The sequence below is a fragment of the Ostrinia nubilalis genome, chromosome 12, assembly GCF_963855985.1.
Source record: "Ostrinia nubilalis chromosome 12, ilOstNubi1.1, whole genome shotgun sequence".
Taxonomy (NCBI): domain Eukaryota; kingdom Metazoa; phylum Arthropoda; class Insecta; order Lepidoptera; family Crambidae; genus Ostrinia; species Ostrinia nubilalis.
In genome coordinates this window covers 6,812,632-6,829,100 of record NC_087099.1, presented here as the reverse complement: position 1 = coordinate 6,829,100, position 16,469 = coordinate 6,812,632, and the positions used below count along the sequence as shown (strand labels likewise).

At 33.9% G+C, this 16,469-nt stretch overlaps 2 protein-coding genes and 1 long non-coding RNA gene across 5 annotated transcripts; 1 reads left to right on the top strand and 2 right to left on the bottom strand.

Annotated features, from left to right (window-relative positions):
• Positions 1 to 377: 377 nt before the first annotated feature.
• On the bottom strand, positions 378 to 2,632 carry LOC135076505 (E3 ubiquitin-protein ligase RNF181-like). The gene is made up of 4 exons (XM_063970959.1): positions 2,437 to 2,632; positions 2,124 to 2,308; positions 1,337 to 1,513; positions 378 to 663 (listed from the first exon to the last, which is right to left on the bottom strand). Exons 2-4 carry the CDS (start codon positions 2,253 to 2,255, stop codon positions 529 to 531), a joined length of 444 nt encoding a protein of 147 aa, XP_063827029.1. The 5' UTR covers positions 2,256 to 2,308; positions 2,437 to 2,632; the 3' UTR covers positions 378 to 528.
• Positions 2,633 to 4,021: 1,389 nt separating this feature from the next.
• LOC135076856 (uncharacterized) lies at positions 4,022 to 7,072 on the top strand. Its single transcript, XR_010258343.1, has 2 exons — positions 4,022 to 4,308; positions 6,888 to 7,072. It is a non-coding gene; the product is annotated as an uncharacterized LOC135076856 (long non-coding RNA).
• Positions 7,073 to 7,223: 151 nt separating this feature from the next.
• On the bottom strand, positions 7,224 to 16,283 carry LOC135076851 (uncharacterized). 3 transcript variants are annotated; one of them, XM_063971316.1, is made up of 15 exons: positions 16,118 to 16,283; positions 15,857 to 16,018; positions 14,998 to 15,622; positions 14,819 to 14,916; positions 14,183 to 14,336; positions 13,823 to 13,969; positions 11,054 to 11,121; positions 9,395 to 10,562; positions 9,240 to 9,319; positions 8,934 to 9,087; positions 8,693 to 8,835; positions 8,041 to 8,615; positions 7,835 to 7,957; positions 7,655 to 7,753; positions 7,224 to 7,469 (listed from the first exon to the last, which is right to left on the bottom strand). In XM_063971316.1, the coding sequence occupies exons 2-15, from the start codon at positions 16,016 to 16,018 to the stop codon at positions 7,391 to 7,393; spliced, it is 3,675 nt and encodes a 1,224-aa protein (XP_063827386.1). In that variant the 5' UTR covers positions 16,118 to 16,283; the 3' UTR covers positions 7,224 to 7,390. The 3 variants fall into 3 exon arrangements, with proteins under 3 accessions (XP_063827386.1, XP_063827387.1, XP_063827388.1); XM_063971317.1 differs by having other exon boundaries at positions 16,148 to 16,283; XM_063971318.1 differs by having other exon boundaries at positions 16,182 to 16,283.
• Positions 16,284 to 16,469: the final 186 nt, after the last annotated feature.

Here is a 16,469-nt window from a genome sequence, read left to right as displayed (position 1 = left end):
TATTTACACAACATTATACTAGAGGTTTTTTCAAATATGTGATGCTGCCACTGCAATGGTTCTTCACAGGCTTTTAGTATCAGAATGACCATACGAGATGTAGTACGATTTAACAACTTCCCCAGCTTTGAAAGACTTAAAATATCAATGTGTTTACATAACAAAACGTTAAGGTTTGCATTTCAGAAAAATTGCATCATGCTAGATGTAAAGGATAGTTAGTGTACACTGGGTTGCACCATCTTACTTTAGCTATAACAAACGTCAAGTCTGTGAAACTCCATACAAAAACATCGGTTAAAGTTATAGTAACAGTTAAAGTTAAGGTGATGCAACTCAGCCTTATATTACACAGTTAGATGAATAAAAGTTTACAATGTATTACCACCCATGTATTTACATAAAAACTAATATATTACTCATAAGTAAATTATTTACATTGAATACTAAAACCATTATACCGCAGGTACACCAGAAAACACGAAATTATACTTTAGTATGTAATGAATAAAGTAGAAGAAATTGGAATTAACTGAACATGGAATTGTGCAGAATGTCTAATTCTTGTTCACGCTGCACTGCACGTTTCTTCTCCTTTTTAAATGCTTCATAACCTTCATCATCAGTGGGTAACTCGTGCCGGCAGAATGGACAAGAGTTGGTCTGAAAAATGGTGATTATATTGTTTTAATTGTAACTTTAAAAATATTATCAAAGTAAATATTAGTTATATTAGTCAAGTGATTATGTTTAGTAATAGTGCTATTAGTTATCATAATAAATCTGCTATTTTTTTCATCATTACATAAACTATACAGAATGATTATTTTGCAGGTAATCAAATACAACAACTTCTCTTAGGAAAACCAAGTACAAATAAAAAAAAAACATCCTTATAAATTGTCATCAGCAATAAGTAATTGAATTTAGGGATATCAATTATTTTTTGAGAATGTGAACCTGTTTTTCTTTGAGCATCTATCAAAGAATCAGCCTGTATTTGCCAAATGTTATGAAGGTGTTAATGTTAGTCAGCCTTGAATGATGGCAAGACTTACAATTACTGTAACTATACTACATACTAGCTTTCCGCCCGCGGCTTCGCGCGCGTGGACTACATTATCTACATATTTTACGGAACCCTATTTTTTTCTAAAATAAAATTTAGCTTATGTTACTCGTGGATAATGTAGCTTTCGAATGGTGAAAGAATTTTTAAAAACGGTCCAGTAGTTTTTGAGCCTATTCATTACAACGAAACAAACAAAGTTTTCCTCTTTATAATATTAGTGTTGGTAGATAAACAAATACTGTAAGAATGTACTGAATATATTACCTTGTTTAACCACACCAGGATACATTTATTGTGGAACTGGTGATTGCAAGGCATTGTCGTTGCTTTTTCACCGACAAGGAATGTTTTCAAGCAAATTGTGCAGCTCTCATCACTAGTTTCGATAGTTTTTTCTGGTAGGTTCTTCACTACTTCTTTGGAAGCTGGTGGTGGTAATCTGTAGAGGAAATAACAGATTAGTTACATAAGATAACTTTTAACGGTGTACAGAAGACAACACATTAGGGTAAACACTGAAAACACATCTTAAAAACATAATAAATAAGCGATAACATAGTAATAGGTGCAATTTTGCAAAAAAAAAAAAACTGATGTGCTGTATACTATACAATTCAGAGTTGTCTTCTGCTGGACATAGACCTCTTTTAATCTACACCCTTGAACTCACTTTTAACAATCATCTTCTAACCGACAACTACCCCTGTTTATAAATGTGTGTAAATAGACACAGTATAAACTGCTATGTTCATAAGTGCCACTTGTGGTCTAAACTGAATAAATATTTTTGATTTTGATTTTTTATAAAATACTTGTTATTGTTACTCAGAGTATTATAGGACAAAAACTGTTAATACCATACCAAATTAGGTAAGTATTTGTACCTTAATAACACAAAATAACAATGAAGGACACTCCAAATTTTACTGTGATCATAGTTAAAATACTTTTTCAATTTAATGATTACAAGACGAAATTAACCGTCATGAAGACTTAAATATTATTGTCTGTTTAACAAACTGTAATACAGAAAAATAATTTAAACTTAACTCGGCCATTGACCACTGAATCCATCTTCATGCAATCCAATGTCAAGCATAAACCGTGCCATATGAAGGAGGTGGTTTGGTTGTTCCCCATCTTGTAATTCACGCCATCCCATTTCTTCAAAATAGCCAGCCATTGCTTCTCAAACAACTTTTTTAATGCAATCTAGTGCACTATGTTTGTTGAAACCTGAAATTAATTAGTTAGTTTAGAACTTTAAAAAAAATCACTGAGAGCTCAAGAATGTGTTTGAAACTAGGTAAGTAGTAAATCAAAAAAGTTAATTCCTACCTAGTAAAAACTTAGTTTTAACTTACCCAGTTTAATAAAAATTCAAGATATAGATTATTTGCAGATTATCCTGATACATTTAAAACGATTATTAGATACTGATAAGAGGTATTGAAGATGCAGCAAAAAGTTATTTGTTATTTTAATCGTAATTAATTAAAATTTCATCATCAAAAAACCACCACTCATCATCACAACAAATTCTGACATTTCTCACAAGTTTGACAACTTTGACAACACAACATGATGACATGAGACAGCTGTATGTAGGGATGTACAAAATAAAATACTTTACTCATACATATCACCTTGTGTATCAATATTTTCTACACATTCTTCCAAATAATAATAAAATGCACAAAATTATAATAATATTCTGTTAAAATAAAAATACCATTCTGTAGAAACTTGATTTTTGTTACACTGTCTAACAATTTACTTAGTCATCTTCTAGTGTGTTCTAGTGTAACTCCATAAAAATAAATAGTTTTTTTTTTCTTAAATCGTTAGTCTATTTTCTGAAATATTTTTTGTCACATCCCTAGACATCAAATGCAAACGCTTTTTTAAAAGCATTTTACAGCTCTGGGTATAACTCATTTGGCCCTAATGTCAGTGTTGTACAACAAAAAAAAAGGGTGAAATAAACACAGAATGTTGTTTTCTACTGCTCAAATGCAACAATTTTCCCCATAAAAAGGTTTTTTCTACTGCTCAAATGCAACAATTTTCCCCACAGAACTGAATTTCAGGATCTGCCTTGCAATTGGTCCTGATGAAAGTACTGTTATTTAGGAAAATGTAGAACCTACTATTTCTGTTTGATCGACTAAAAACAACGCAGGCACTCACTTAGTTATTTATTTGGTACTGAGACAAGACAAATGAGCAGTCATTGATTCGGCATTGGCTACATAAGTTTCTGCTTGACCCATAGTTGAGTGGAGGAGAATGCTCCACTGTACGCATTAAGTTCATCTTTTGTACTTTTCAGTCATCAAGGCGATAGGTAAATGAAAAGTAGGAACAGAAATATGGGCACATGATGGGACCAACAAAATTACTTAGGCATCATACTTAGGTTGCGCTTGCGACGCTCGTCTCGGTTATCATCATTACTTTTTTAGGAAACTCAAGGTCACCTAGTCCACTATATGAGAATTCTGACACTCCATAGTTCCATGCACCTACCTATAACGTTGAACAGAGCCCACACCAAATCCTTATCTAATCAAACATGCAGGAACCAAAATTATTTACAGAAGCATTTCCTGTGCAGTGTGCAAGTACCTAAATGATCTTTGCACAAACCTTTCTTGTTTAGGTATCACTCAACATAAGTTTTTCTCAATTCATTCTCTTGTGTTATGTAGTTAAGAAATTACAATCTTTACAGTTTGTTTGAAAATTATAAGTAACTTGAAAAAATCTCCTAAGGGCTAAAGCGGGGAATCAAACCCACAACCTTTACAATGTAGTTGTCCCCAGCCAAATACAACATCAATTAAAAGACAGTAAGTAAGAAGTAGGCTTCACAAATTAATGCTCGTGTGATTACATTGCTAAAATGAGTAATAAAAATGCAAGTTGCGATAAACTTCCTTGCAATATTACCTACTTACCTATACTTACTCAAACAGCAGATGATTCAACTCATTCACCAACATACAGATGCGTAATATGACGGAACATCGAAGCCGAAGCCCACTTCATTATCAATTAGGTCGTAAAATACTATGCATACTAAAGCCAGTCCCCGTAGCGTCAACATTCCGTCACCCAGATAAGGTGGCTAGAGGTAGTGTCAGCCAACACCCGCAGTTAAAATCCAACCTGTGGAGCGATAGGTCGACTTTGATTCGTGTTGTGATTTTGTAACCGTCCAGCAACGAAAACCGGTAAGACATCAATGTTTACATTCAGGCAGTTCACTGGCTTTCACTACGCTCTCCGCCGGACGCGTTCCGTGTCTCAGTTTACTAATCTTATCTATTTTTAGGAGGTACCGTAAACATGATTCTTTAGATAAGTTAGTGACCATTGTACAGTAGAAAATTATGCATTTCTTAAAATACTACGCCTTGGTATATTTACCAAGTGTGTTTACGACCGGTGTATTAATACAGTACAACTAAGTAGGTAGGTATTTGGCGTACGTTAACTATTCTATTGTAAATACGAAATGCTTATCGCTTCATATCGATGTCGTTATTTACGAATTGATATGTAAAATGAATAATATTGAGTTATTTAAAAAAAATATTACACCCAAATGTAAAAACAAAATCAATGGTGGAAATTAGTACTATAAATACTTAAGTCAATACTTGAATTTATTAGGTAACAGAATATAATACCGTTCTAGATGGCTAGATATACGCAATACGCATAACGTAAGGTCTAGTTAGCAGAACGGTTCGATTCCACGGCCAGACAAATTATGCGCTTGCACGTTTATGCGTATATGAAGCAATTAGCAATAGAAACTTCGAAAGGATGTTAAGTAGGATTTATATTATATGACTGCCGGAAGGTATTATAATAATAAGGTTAACGATGCTGATATAACTTGCCGTGAAGAATCGTCTACCAACTGTTTCAAGCCTTATAAATAAAGGGAAAGTGCAGTAGATCTGTTAAGAAGCACCGCCCAATGTCCATATTGTTTGGTTTTTTTTTTTGAAATATTTTCTATTCTTCTGATAAATTGAAAAGGAGTCGTGTTTTTTCAGGTCATAGTGACCTGATGATGATGACTGTATAATTGGAAGATTACTTTACTTGATAACAATAAAATGTAAAAAGATTAATGTTGTAGGAGTTACCACCTACGCCTACGTTACGTAGCCATCTATGATTCAACTAACATGTACTTGTTGACGTTTACGCGAATGAAAAATTCCTTTAAGTCCTACGTATTATCAGTGTGTCACCAAACAACTTAAACAAGTATTTAAATAAAAAATACAAAGAAATGAAAGTCACCAACTGTGATTTCAGTACAGATTATGAAGCCAAAGATCAAAACAACTTGATTTCTCTCTTCGAAATATTTTTTAAATTCCTTCAATGTCTTATTTTATTACTAACCCTACCTACTCTTTGAAAATACTCTATGAAATCATTGTTAGTACTAACTACTGTTTCTGTTTTGGCCACACGTTCTTGACGAGCGTTCATAACACCTATTTTAATCGGTATTTATTATTGTTTTCAGAAAATGGGCAACGTATTATTCTCAATAATTTGGCTCATCATTCTGATATTCATCGGATTTTGGATAGCTGGAATTGCAGCTGGCTTTTATATCCTTCTAATTCCATTCACAGTTTGCATAGAACCGCTATCGGTAAGTACTAAAATGTAACAGTTAGAGATCTATTGTGACCTAAGTTAGGGCAAATATTCTTACAGCAAAAAACATGCGGGATCAAGGCCCATATTACGAATTCAAAAATTAATGTACACTCGATAATAAATTCAAGGTTTTGAGCTTCATTAATTTCATAATATTATTCGCTTTTAATAGATTTTAAGCCTAGGCGCAGACCATCGATTTTTCGTCGGCGAATAGTTTAGTCGGGCAGTTGATCAGTATGGGCATGTATGGAAGTGCGCACATTACACCGATTTGATTTGGCCGATTCTTCATACAAATTAAAATCGGGCCCAACTATCGGCCAACTAAAAATCGATGGTCTGCGTCTAGTCTAAAAATAATACAGTAACAGAAAAATAAATAAGGTCAGACCAATGACAAAAATAATTGAATCATACGTACACAACAAATTGCCAAGCCCAAAGTAAGCCAAGCTGTTACTATGGTGACCATAGATAACGGATTATATCACATCTGAATTACTACCAATACATACTAATAAGTGCCATCAAACTAATATTGCGAGAATCGAACCCGCAACTGCGGCTGTCCAAACAGCACTAATTTCCACTAACTATAATAATATGTACTGATTTGTAATATAAAATGCGCGATCCAGGAGTTAACTATGAATTATCAATTTTCATTATAACGGGTAATCCAGTTATCAATGTGTTATTAAATTGAATTCTTTGGTAACGTTTGATATGAGTAAGCCGTTTGATAGATAATTATTTATGCCATTATGGCCATCTTCGCGCTATAACAAAATGAAATATTTATGTATTTGGAAAGATGAACGAACATCTTACACAAAAAAAAAAGGCTTAAATACAGGGTGTCCCAAAATTTGACGTCAAACTGACACTGGAGTTCGAACAAGCCATATTATGTCCATAAAAACTTTTATGAGTTTTGAGATTATTATGACCAATTTTAGATATTAATGTCCATAGAAAAGTTTGATGAGTTTTGAAATATGGCCCAATTTTAGTATTTTCTAAAATAATATTATTCGATGCGAAGACGAAGGATGATCTAAAATCTAATCAAATCAAAGCTGATAATATAAATTAATCATTATTTTCTCTCTTTCAGGGACTCACGGACTTCCTCCTGTCAGTAATACAGTTCCCGAAATATTGCGCGCAGGCTATGATGGACGGAAAAGGCTTTAATTAATCTTAGAATTAGACAATTAATTTATTTTCCAATATCACTTTGTGCCATAAGTCTTAAATGTTTCAGTTTTTTTGTTAATATTTTTTAATTTACATCTGTTTTAATATAATGTTTATTATGAAATAGGGCTTGGCACAGACAGCTTTTAATATTTCCTATAATTTTGGTATTTTATTTACTTATCTGTATTTGTCTTCAACTTTGAAATAATTCTGTGCAGGCCAGGAGGTATTTGTATAGTAAAATAAAATAAAAATGTAAAACATTTACTGAATACTTACAACTTTAAAAAGAATCAACAGTCATGTATTTACAGTTAAGAGAGTCAATAAAAAATTATAATAAAAGAGATATCACTTCCTTTTGCACTTTCAGTTCATCTCTGCATAACAAAATACTTACAAAGAGATACTATTTGGCTACTTTACGGCTTCAATAACTACATTGACTGCTTCTAGGAGAGTGTTGGCTTGACTCGAATACTGTGCGATGATATCCCTAAAACCAAAGCATACGGTTCAAAGTCGTGAAAATTTGCTACTCCTTGGATTGTCATCTTGTACAGCAAATGTTCGATGTACTTCGAAGTAAATAAGTTTAAGACAAACAAAAGAACTTGCCATGAAGACGTCATCTAAACTGACCTTAACGAAGGTGATAATAAAATTTGTAAGATTTCTCACCTGTACTCAATAGACTTATTGGCATCAAGGTGAAATCCAACCTCTTTGAAAATATTCAGAATTTTTTTTCCACCGACAATCTTCTCCCGAGAAAGTATGCTAAAAAGTGAATTAAATATGCATAAATAATGCAAAAGATATTAGTAACCATATTATTATGATGTTTGTAAATATACATACGTTTTTAAGGAACAAAGAAGTATTTGTATATGTAACCGCGCCTTCTCAGCTTTGTCTTGTACTTCAAACTTTCTTGGAGAACTTAACGTCTTGGAAACACTTAGTTCTTCTTTAAACTTTGCACTACAAACGACAAGAAGAGGTTACTCGAGTGAACAAAAAACTCAGTCAAAACTGCTAAAGTAGGTAAGTAGATAGAAACTTACCAAAACGAATGCACATCTAAAAATGTTTCCTGGATTTCATTGAAAAATTTATGGATAAAACATTCAAAATAAGAATTTCCATTTTTGTCGACATTCTTTTCGTCACATAATTGAGATTCATCTCCTTCACCATAGTATTCAGTGTCTTCGAAATCCTCAACATTATCAAAATCGCGGTATCCATAATCATAGTCATAGTAATCCTCATAACCATCATCACTGTTAGAGAAATGTGCATCCATAGCATCCATAGGTAACGATTCTTTTTGTTTATTTTTTAACTTCTCTTCGTACTCGGCTAGACACTTGCTAAAATTCCTAATTATTTTTGGCTCGTTAATTGGCTTATCTATTTCAGTTTTAGCTTCATTTGTCTCATCATTGTTTAAACTATTTATAGGTTTTTCGTGCACAGTATTCGATAAAGTATTATGACATGCAGCAGAACGAGTCAAAAAATTTATGGCGACGTTTGGGCTGTCCTGATTTTTCTGAAGTTTCAAACTTGTGAAAAATGTAGATTCAATATCAATCTTTCTAATGAATTTGACGGGTTGTTCAGTCCTTTCTTCGTCCTAAAAATAATTCGAATGAAATATATTGTTCATAAACATTACAGGTAATTTTTTTATTACCTATTTTAAAAACTCACCTCCATTGCTCTTTTTCGATTGGATCTGAGATTGTATTTCTTTATTTCAGCATTATTATCAGAACTTTTTGGGCTTTTAAAAACAGGTAGCTTATTTTCATCGGGTTTCGGTGTTTCACTTGTGTTATCATTGTGTGGTTTATCTAAGAATAATAATTTTGGAACATAATTAAAATCTATAGTTATTAGATTGTTTATAGTATATTTATCGGTAACGATGAAACGAAAGTGTAATGCTTACCGATGCTGACATCTGTGTTATTTGCAGAACGATGATGGGAAGTATCCAAAAAGGCTTCCGTGTGACTGGTATCGAGGTTTGGGTCGGTAATATCACTTAACAGTTTGGCTAAGGAATCTGCGGCTGTTTGAAGGTCTTCAATGTTGCTGACAGACTGAAAAAAAAACATTAAAAAAAGCATTCAGTCGAATTGAGAACTTCCTCCTTTTTTTTGAAGTCGGTTAAAACACATTTATGCATTTAAAAAGTTGTCATTGCGGCTGAAAAAGGTATACATTTTTAATTTTAATATAGCGATTAACTCACCTGCAATGCGTCGACCAAATAAACACCGTAACTATACAATTCCATGAACTCTGATGGTTTCAAATTCACGCTAATATTACCTGAAAACAGATTTTTAAATCAGTGACTATAAGTTTAATTCAGAAAATTAAATACCCCCTTAATACAATAAATACCTCTGCCATCGCTGATTCTAAACAGAACTTTAGTTAACATATTTGCCGCATCATTTACATCAGGATCATTTTCAAATTTCTTTTTGATACATTCAGTTGCTTCATGTATTGTCCAAGGAGGTGGTAACATGCGATTAAAAAATGTAGGTCTTTGTTGTAATATTTGACTCAAAACCTCTTCCATTATTTGAACAAATCTAGAAACCCACTCATCACTCCTCATTTTTAAATACTCTTCCATGGTAGGGCTTTCGACTTCGAACATCACGCATTTGTATAAATCCTTTTGTTCATTGTTTAGTTTGTTATAAATCTCTTCATTGTGCATGCTTTCAGAATCAACATTACTGACCGTATTGGAAATTACTCCAGACGTAGAAGTCTCTTCGATAACGATTTTTTCATCAACACTTTTTTGTATGAAACATGAGCTACTGGTTTCACTACCATCAATGGGTTCGAAGTAAGAATTTCTAGTTTCATGAGGGAATATATTCTCAAATCTAGGTTCTGGGCCCGCCTGTTTGGTATGAGTTTGACCTTCTGTATTGGAAGAATGATCGCTAAATGTCGTCGATTTCTCATCTGTTGTATTATCGTGTGGAGCTGATGCAATTCTTTTTCTCCGCCATTTGAATTGTTTCTTTTCTCCATTATTACCCGTTGCTGGCTGATGAGAGATGTTCCTTTTCAGTCGTATTTCTCTTCGTTTAGGTATTTCATTGGAATCCACAACATCTCTATTTTGCCGATCTTTGCTTTCTTCACTGACATTACTTGAATTACATGTTTCAGTGTTTACTCCCATGGAACTCAGTTTCGGTGAGCTCTGAAGTTCTGGTAACTGGTCAGTTTGTATTCCAATATCAACAGCATTCTTTGATGTTGGTTTACTAAGTAAGTTACTAGTGGCAGTAAACGTATTACTTGTTAGAGTTCCAATGCACTCTTTTTCATACACATCAAACTGAGTCCCTACAGACATCGCTTTTGAATATTTTGCGGCATTTGCTTGAAGATTAGGTATTGTAATTTCAATATTATGGTCGCCTAATATTCGTTTTGGTGGATGCACATTAGATAGCGTATCTTTTAGTTCTTGAGCACTGAGTATAGTTATGGTGTTATCATTATTTCTTCTCCATCGAATATTGTTCGATATGAGAACCTATAACACAAAAATTACTTTAAAGAACTCAAGCATAATATTATGGTAAATATAAAACTTATTTGCACTTTAGGTTTTACATAGCTCCAATGCTTGTTGTTTAAAATCCTACTATCCTACTAATATTATAAAGGCGAAAGTTTGGATGTCTGGATGTTTGTTACTCTTTCACGCAAAAACTACTGAACGGATTTTGTTGAAATTTAACAGTATTATTGTTTATAACCCAGATTAACATACATAGGCAATAATTTATGACGTTAAGTGACAAATAAATCTCAATAGATAAATAAGACGTGTCTAAAAAGCGCCATCTATCGTCATTGGTTAAAATCTACAGCGCTGGACAAACAACTGTCTTTGACCTTCGTAAATATTCATGCAGGGGAAGCAGTAAAACGCCATCTATCAACATGATATCTAACGGGGGTAAAACGAGGTCCACGCGTACGAAGTCGCGGGCAGCCGCTAGTATGCAAATAATAACTTACCACATTATGTTCTGCTTTTAATTTGCAACAAAAATCATATGCATTACTGTCACTTGTGAGGTCTCTTCCTGAAAATAATTGATATTATAAAAATAGTATTACATACAGGGTGGAAACGTTAAGTGATCTCACTCGATTATTTCTAAACTATAAAAGATATTGAAAAACTGGTAACTGATCCTGAAAGTGCTGCATGAGCTCTTTCAAACGGTACCAAAATAGGAAACATTGAATTTTCGGATAGATCCAGTTTATTCTGTAACCTATCATTAATACCGATTAATAGAGCTCATGAAGCACTTTCAGGATCAGTAACTAGTTTATTGATATCTTGTATAGTTTAGAAATAATCGAGTGAGATCACTTATCGTTTCCAACCTGTATATTTAGGTATGAACCAGCTACATTTTTAGAAAGAAATTTCTAGGAGTATAGGGTGTACTGGTTATTCTCTCTTTGAGGACGAATAAACTCTTTGAGGACGAATAAACTATTTGACACCACCATTTTTAAAACTGTCAAAACGAGACTCCCTTAGATTTTTGTATGGCAATACAAGCAAGTGACGTCACTATTTTGTAATGATGCAACAAATACAAATACGAGTATTCGTATTTGCCGAATAGTAGATATTTACCGAATATTCGTATTCGGTGAAATGATAATAATTACGAATACGAATACCTACTTTTTTAAATTTTGTCACGCACGTGTGTGTCTCTGAACACTATAGCCACAACGACACGACGGGAGTTACCCCGGTCAGTATGTAACAAAGTAGTAAGTAAGTTCTCTTCCGGAATTTGACAGTCAATAGCAGATCGATTGTACAAGTATTATTTTGTTTTGTGATTAGTTACAAAGTAAAGTGATAAAATAACAAAAAAAATGCCATTTGTAAATTTTAATTACTAAAACATTAACCATAATAAAAAGAGTTAAATTTATGAGTATTTCATGACTATGTAGAGATATTCGTATTCGCCGAATAGTAGATTTAATATTCGTATCGTAAAAGTAGTATTCGTTGCATCACTACTATTTTGTCAACTCAATTAAACTACTTTTATCAAAATTACAATGCAACCAAAAATCTTAATTTACAGGTAATTTCAAATTAATTAAGTTTTTAAGACCAGAATGAAGTGTATTTTTAAAAAACGTTGAGATTTCGGATTATTGGGGAATGGTGTCAAATACATAGTATAGTTCGTTAAATACACGAAGACGCGCGGGGTCGAGGGAAGCGCGGGGTGCGGGGAGCATGGTCCGACCAATCCGAGCGTCATCAATGTAATTTGCGCGCGCACTCACGGACAACTATCCAATGAGGGCTATCGTTTTTATACTTAACAGTTGGCACCCCTGGCGATTGACAGGACCTTACTCTACAGTGGCGCCATCTTGATGAGTGCAATTGCGATAGTCCTCCTACCACTTTAGCGCTCACCAGTTGGTGCCACTGTCTTCGCTACTAGCAAGTGACAGGACCTTACTCTACAGTGGCGCTAACTGGTGAGCGCTAAAACGATAGCCCTCATTGCAACGCTGCCAATGCCAACAATGACGCTCGGATTGGTCGGATCAAACTCCCCGCACCCCCCGCTTCCCTCGACCCCGCGCGTCTTCGTGGATGAAACGAACTATACAGGGTAGAATTTTGTAATGCCACCTGGAGGGAAAGTACTCTTAATACTGTAGATAGAAAAATGTACTCAAAGAAACCATTCTTTTATTTTTGAAAAGAAATAGAACTGCATTCAAAGATTTCCGTTTTTTTTTTCGAAAATTCACTACCATACCATAAAATTTTCTGTGAATAATTTAAAAAAATTAAGATGTCATGGTTTTCCTTTCATTTGATTTATCAAGTTTGTTAGAGAGATTTCATCCTTATACTTAACCCTAACGATCTATGCAATAAAAAACAGGGTGTAATTTTTATCAGATTTTAGTTGGTTCGATTCCGGGATTCATTCGTGTAAAGCGGATGCGAGTGCCGGGCAAGAACTATACCTGTCTCTTGATAGATTGCACATTTTAGAAGGAACATGTAAATAGTATCATATTGGAAGGAATTTGTAAATAGTATTAGCCTCCAATTGGTAATAGTTAACACACACCTACTCGTAATGTGCAACGTCGCGTATTAGTAAAATGCGAAAGCAATATTCAACCTAATTCACATAGAACATTAACTTCTAAATGCTCTAACTTGTCGTTTGCTAGCTCGTTTGTTGCGCCACTTATTCCCAAAACATGAATGAACAAAGGGAGTGGCAAATCAGTTTGCGCACTGCATAGACAATTTTAACCGTAAGGGTGATATGTATAAGTAAGGCGGCAGCGACCGCGATAGTACTTCTAAGGTGTAAGCCACAAATTGAAATCTTCACTATTCTAGTATCATTAGCGAAGAAATAGCGTACCAATAATAATAAGCTGACAAAATAGAATTACTAGACAGACTTATTAAAAGAACAGTGTTGTGATACGAATATTTGCCTCAACACAACACTATACCACTCTGTAGCAGCATGAGCATAATTAATATTTTTTAACTTAGCACACAGCAGCACTTTATGGTACACACAGCAGTGTCCTAGTAGAGGCAATTAGTGCGATTTTGCAATGAAAATATTGCAGTCTAGTGTGCTGTTGTTTTTACATTTAATCATTGACAATTTCGTTGAAAAAGAAATACAACATTATTGAAAAAATAACATAATATTATTTTTTTCTATACTTATTATGACAGTAAACACATACCTAAGACAGCTTTACCAGCACTAATTTGTTGGGAGAGAATTTGTAAACATTGATGTGCTCTGCTAAAAATATGTGTATCAAAAGCTCTACTTCTGTTTTGAAGTGTCCCCATTACAGAGACAGGGATCATAAGCTGGCACTTTTCATCTGGAATAATAAAAATAATAATAAATATCTTTAGACATTTTACACTGTGCCTCTAGTTCCAAATAATTATGTTTTTAGCAATAATATAAATATTGGAATAACACAGTTACATAGCAAAATTTCCATAAAACACAAGGCCAAAGCAGATTTGAGATTACTTTAGTAGGGCAATGAGAAACCATGAAAGTTATGCACTAGATAATGTACACTTACCAGAATTTACAACACTAATAATCAAATTGATGTGGTTAAACAAAACACCAGGGTCGGCCACAACATACAAACTGGAGTTGACATTACCAGTTACAAGTTTCTTTAGAGGGTCCACATTTAAAACCAATTGAGTACCTCTAACAGTTGAATGTTCCTGAAAATATGATATTTAAGTATACATGTTATTTACAATTAATGTAATAAAATCCCAACTAATATTATAAATGCGAAAGTAACTCTGTCTGTCTGTCTGTCTGTTACGCTTTCCCGCTTAAACCTCGCAACCGATTTTGATGAAATTTGGCATAGAGATAGTTTGAGTCCCGGGAAAGAACATAGGATAGTTTTTATCCCGGTTTTTGAAACAGGGACGCGCGCGATAAAGTTTTTCTGTGACAGACAAAATTCCACGCGGGCGAAGCCGCGGGCGGAAAGCTAGTAAAAAATAAATCATTTATGTGTCATTATAAATTTTATGTGAAATTCTTATGCCCTTTTTCACCATCAATCCTTAATTTTTAAGTGACCCTATTGAAAACAAAATTCTTCTTGAGTGTTACCATAGGGGTCACTTAAAAATTAGGGATTAATGGTGAAAACGGGCATTAATTTACTAATTCTAAATAAATAAATCACCTTTAACCAAATGTCATCTGCATCACTACATGCTACATTGGCAAACTTTGGCTTCATTATTTGTATCCTTGGTGACTGACTGTTACTGACTTCTTCATCTAAAACAAATAAAAGAGATCAATTATTATTACACATAGAAACACTCAAACCCTAAGGCTAAATAAGTGTCAAGAACATACCTTGGTAATTGTCATTGACATTGTTCCATGCATTATTTAATCTCTTTGCAGTCAACCGTTGACGCAAATCCCTTTGGTCACTAAACCTATTAAATTTATTATATGGATTACCATTCCTTTGGCCAAAACATTCATTTCTATTATTCTGTGGTATAAATTTGTTGGGTCCATTTCCAATACCAAAATTTCTATTTATGGTATTTGTGTGTGGCATTTGATTGTAGCGTTGTGTTAGAGGCAATGACGTATTTTGAACAATTACTGGCTGCTCTAAGCTGTTATCGATATCATTGTCTATTTCTGGTAACGGATGGAGTGCTGGAGGTTTAGGTGCAATAACTTGGAGGATTTGGTAGTCCGGTGGAAGACCCCATGCGTTTGGATTGCCATTGTTATGTACAGCCACTGAATCAGGAGCATAGTAGGCTTGCATTGGCGCAATTGCTTCCTTAGGAAACTGATTATTTATAACCTGTTTGTTGTACACTCTAGAAGGGACATACTGTATTTTTGTATTTGGTGGACTTATAGAAGTTTTGACACTGTCAATAGGAGGTTCCTTTGGTTCAGGGCAGCTTTCAAACTTTGAACCTACAATACTTGTTGTTGCTTTTGCCTTTTCAATCTGTAAAAAACACAAGTTACATTAAAAATATTGAAAAACAATACTTCAAACAGTGAAGAACAAACACTGAAGGCTTAATATTGATTTCTTATTAGATGATATTTTTATTGTAACAGATTTCATTTCAATAACAATAAAAACCTGCAATCTGACCAACTTTTGAACTAATTTAAATAACTATGTAAGTAAGTACACCAAATTCATAAATACATCAATGTAAATAGATCTCCTTACTTCTTGATCACTTAAGTTCCATGCTGCTTCACCAGTTAGGGTATTGAAGTAATAAATTCGACCACCATGGGACTTGGACCGGCATACTATCCAAGAATTACCAACGGCTGTTACCGTTTCCACATTGTCGCGCTGAACAGTAGATTGATTCTGGCCATCCATCTGTTTAATAAAATAAAAATAACTAATGTGTTTCCACAAGGTTTCAACTATTTTAATGCGGACAAAGCAGTTTCTCAAGTTCATGTAAGGATCACCTACTTTCCCTGAAAAGTAGACGCGGTAACGTACTTCCTATACTTTAAGAATTCATGATATTACTTGCTTTATAACAAACGTAGAGATCTTCGTTAGAGAATCTCACTATTTGTAGTTAAAATCAAATAAAACTACTCGCAATTCACAAAATTTTGCAACAAAATCTGACCTGACATTTAAAAACAGACAGACAGACCACAGATTACTCAAAGGGTATGACATAGACAAGACCACAGATTAGAAGTCAAGAAACAACAGAGAAAAAAGCGATAGCCATTGTAAATCATCGAGTAGAAACAGGAGACGACATAAATGTTACAAAACGAACGACTTGGCCTAGGATGCGAGTCGCGTT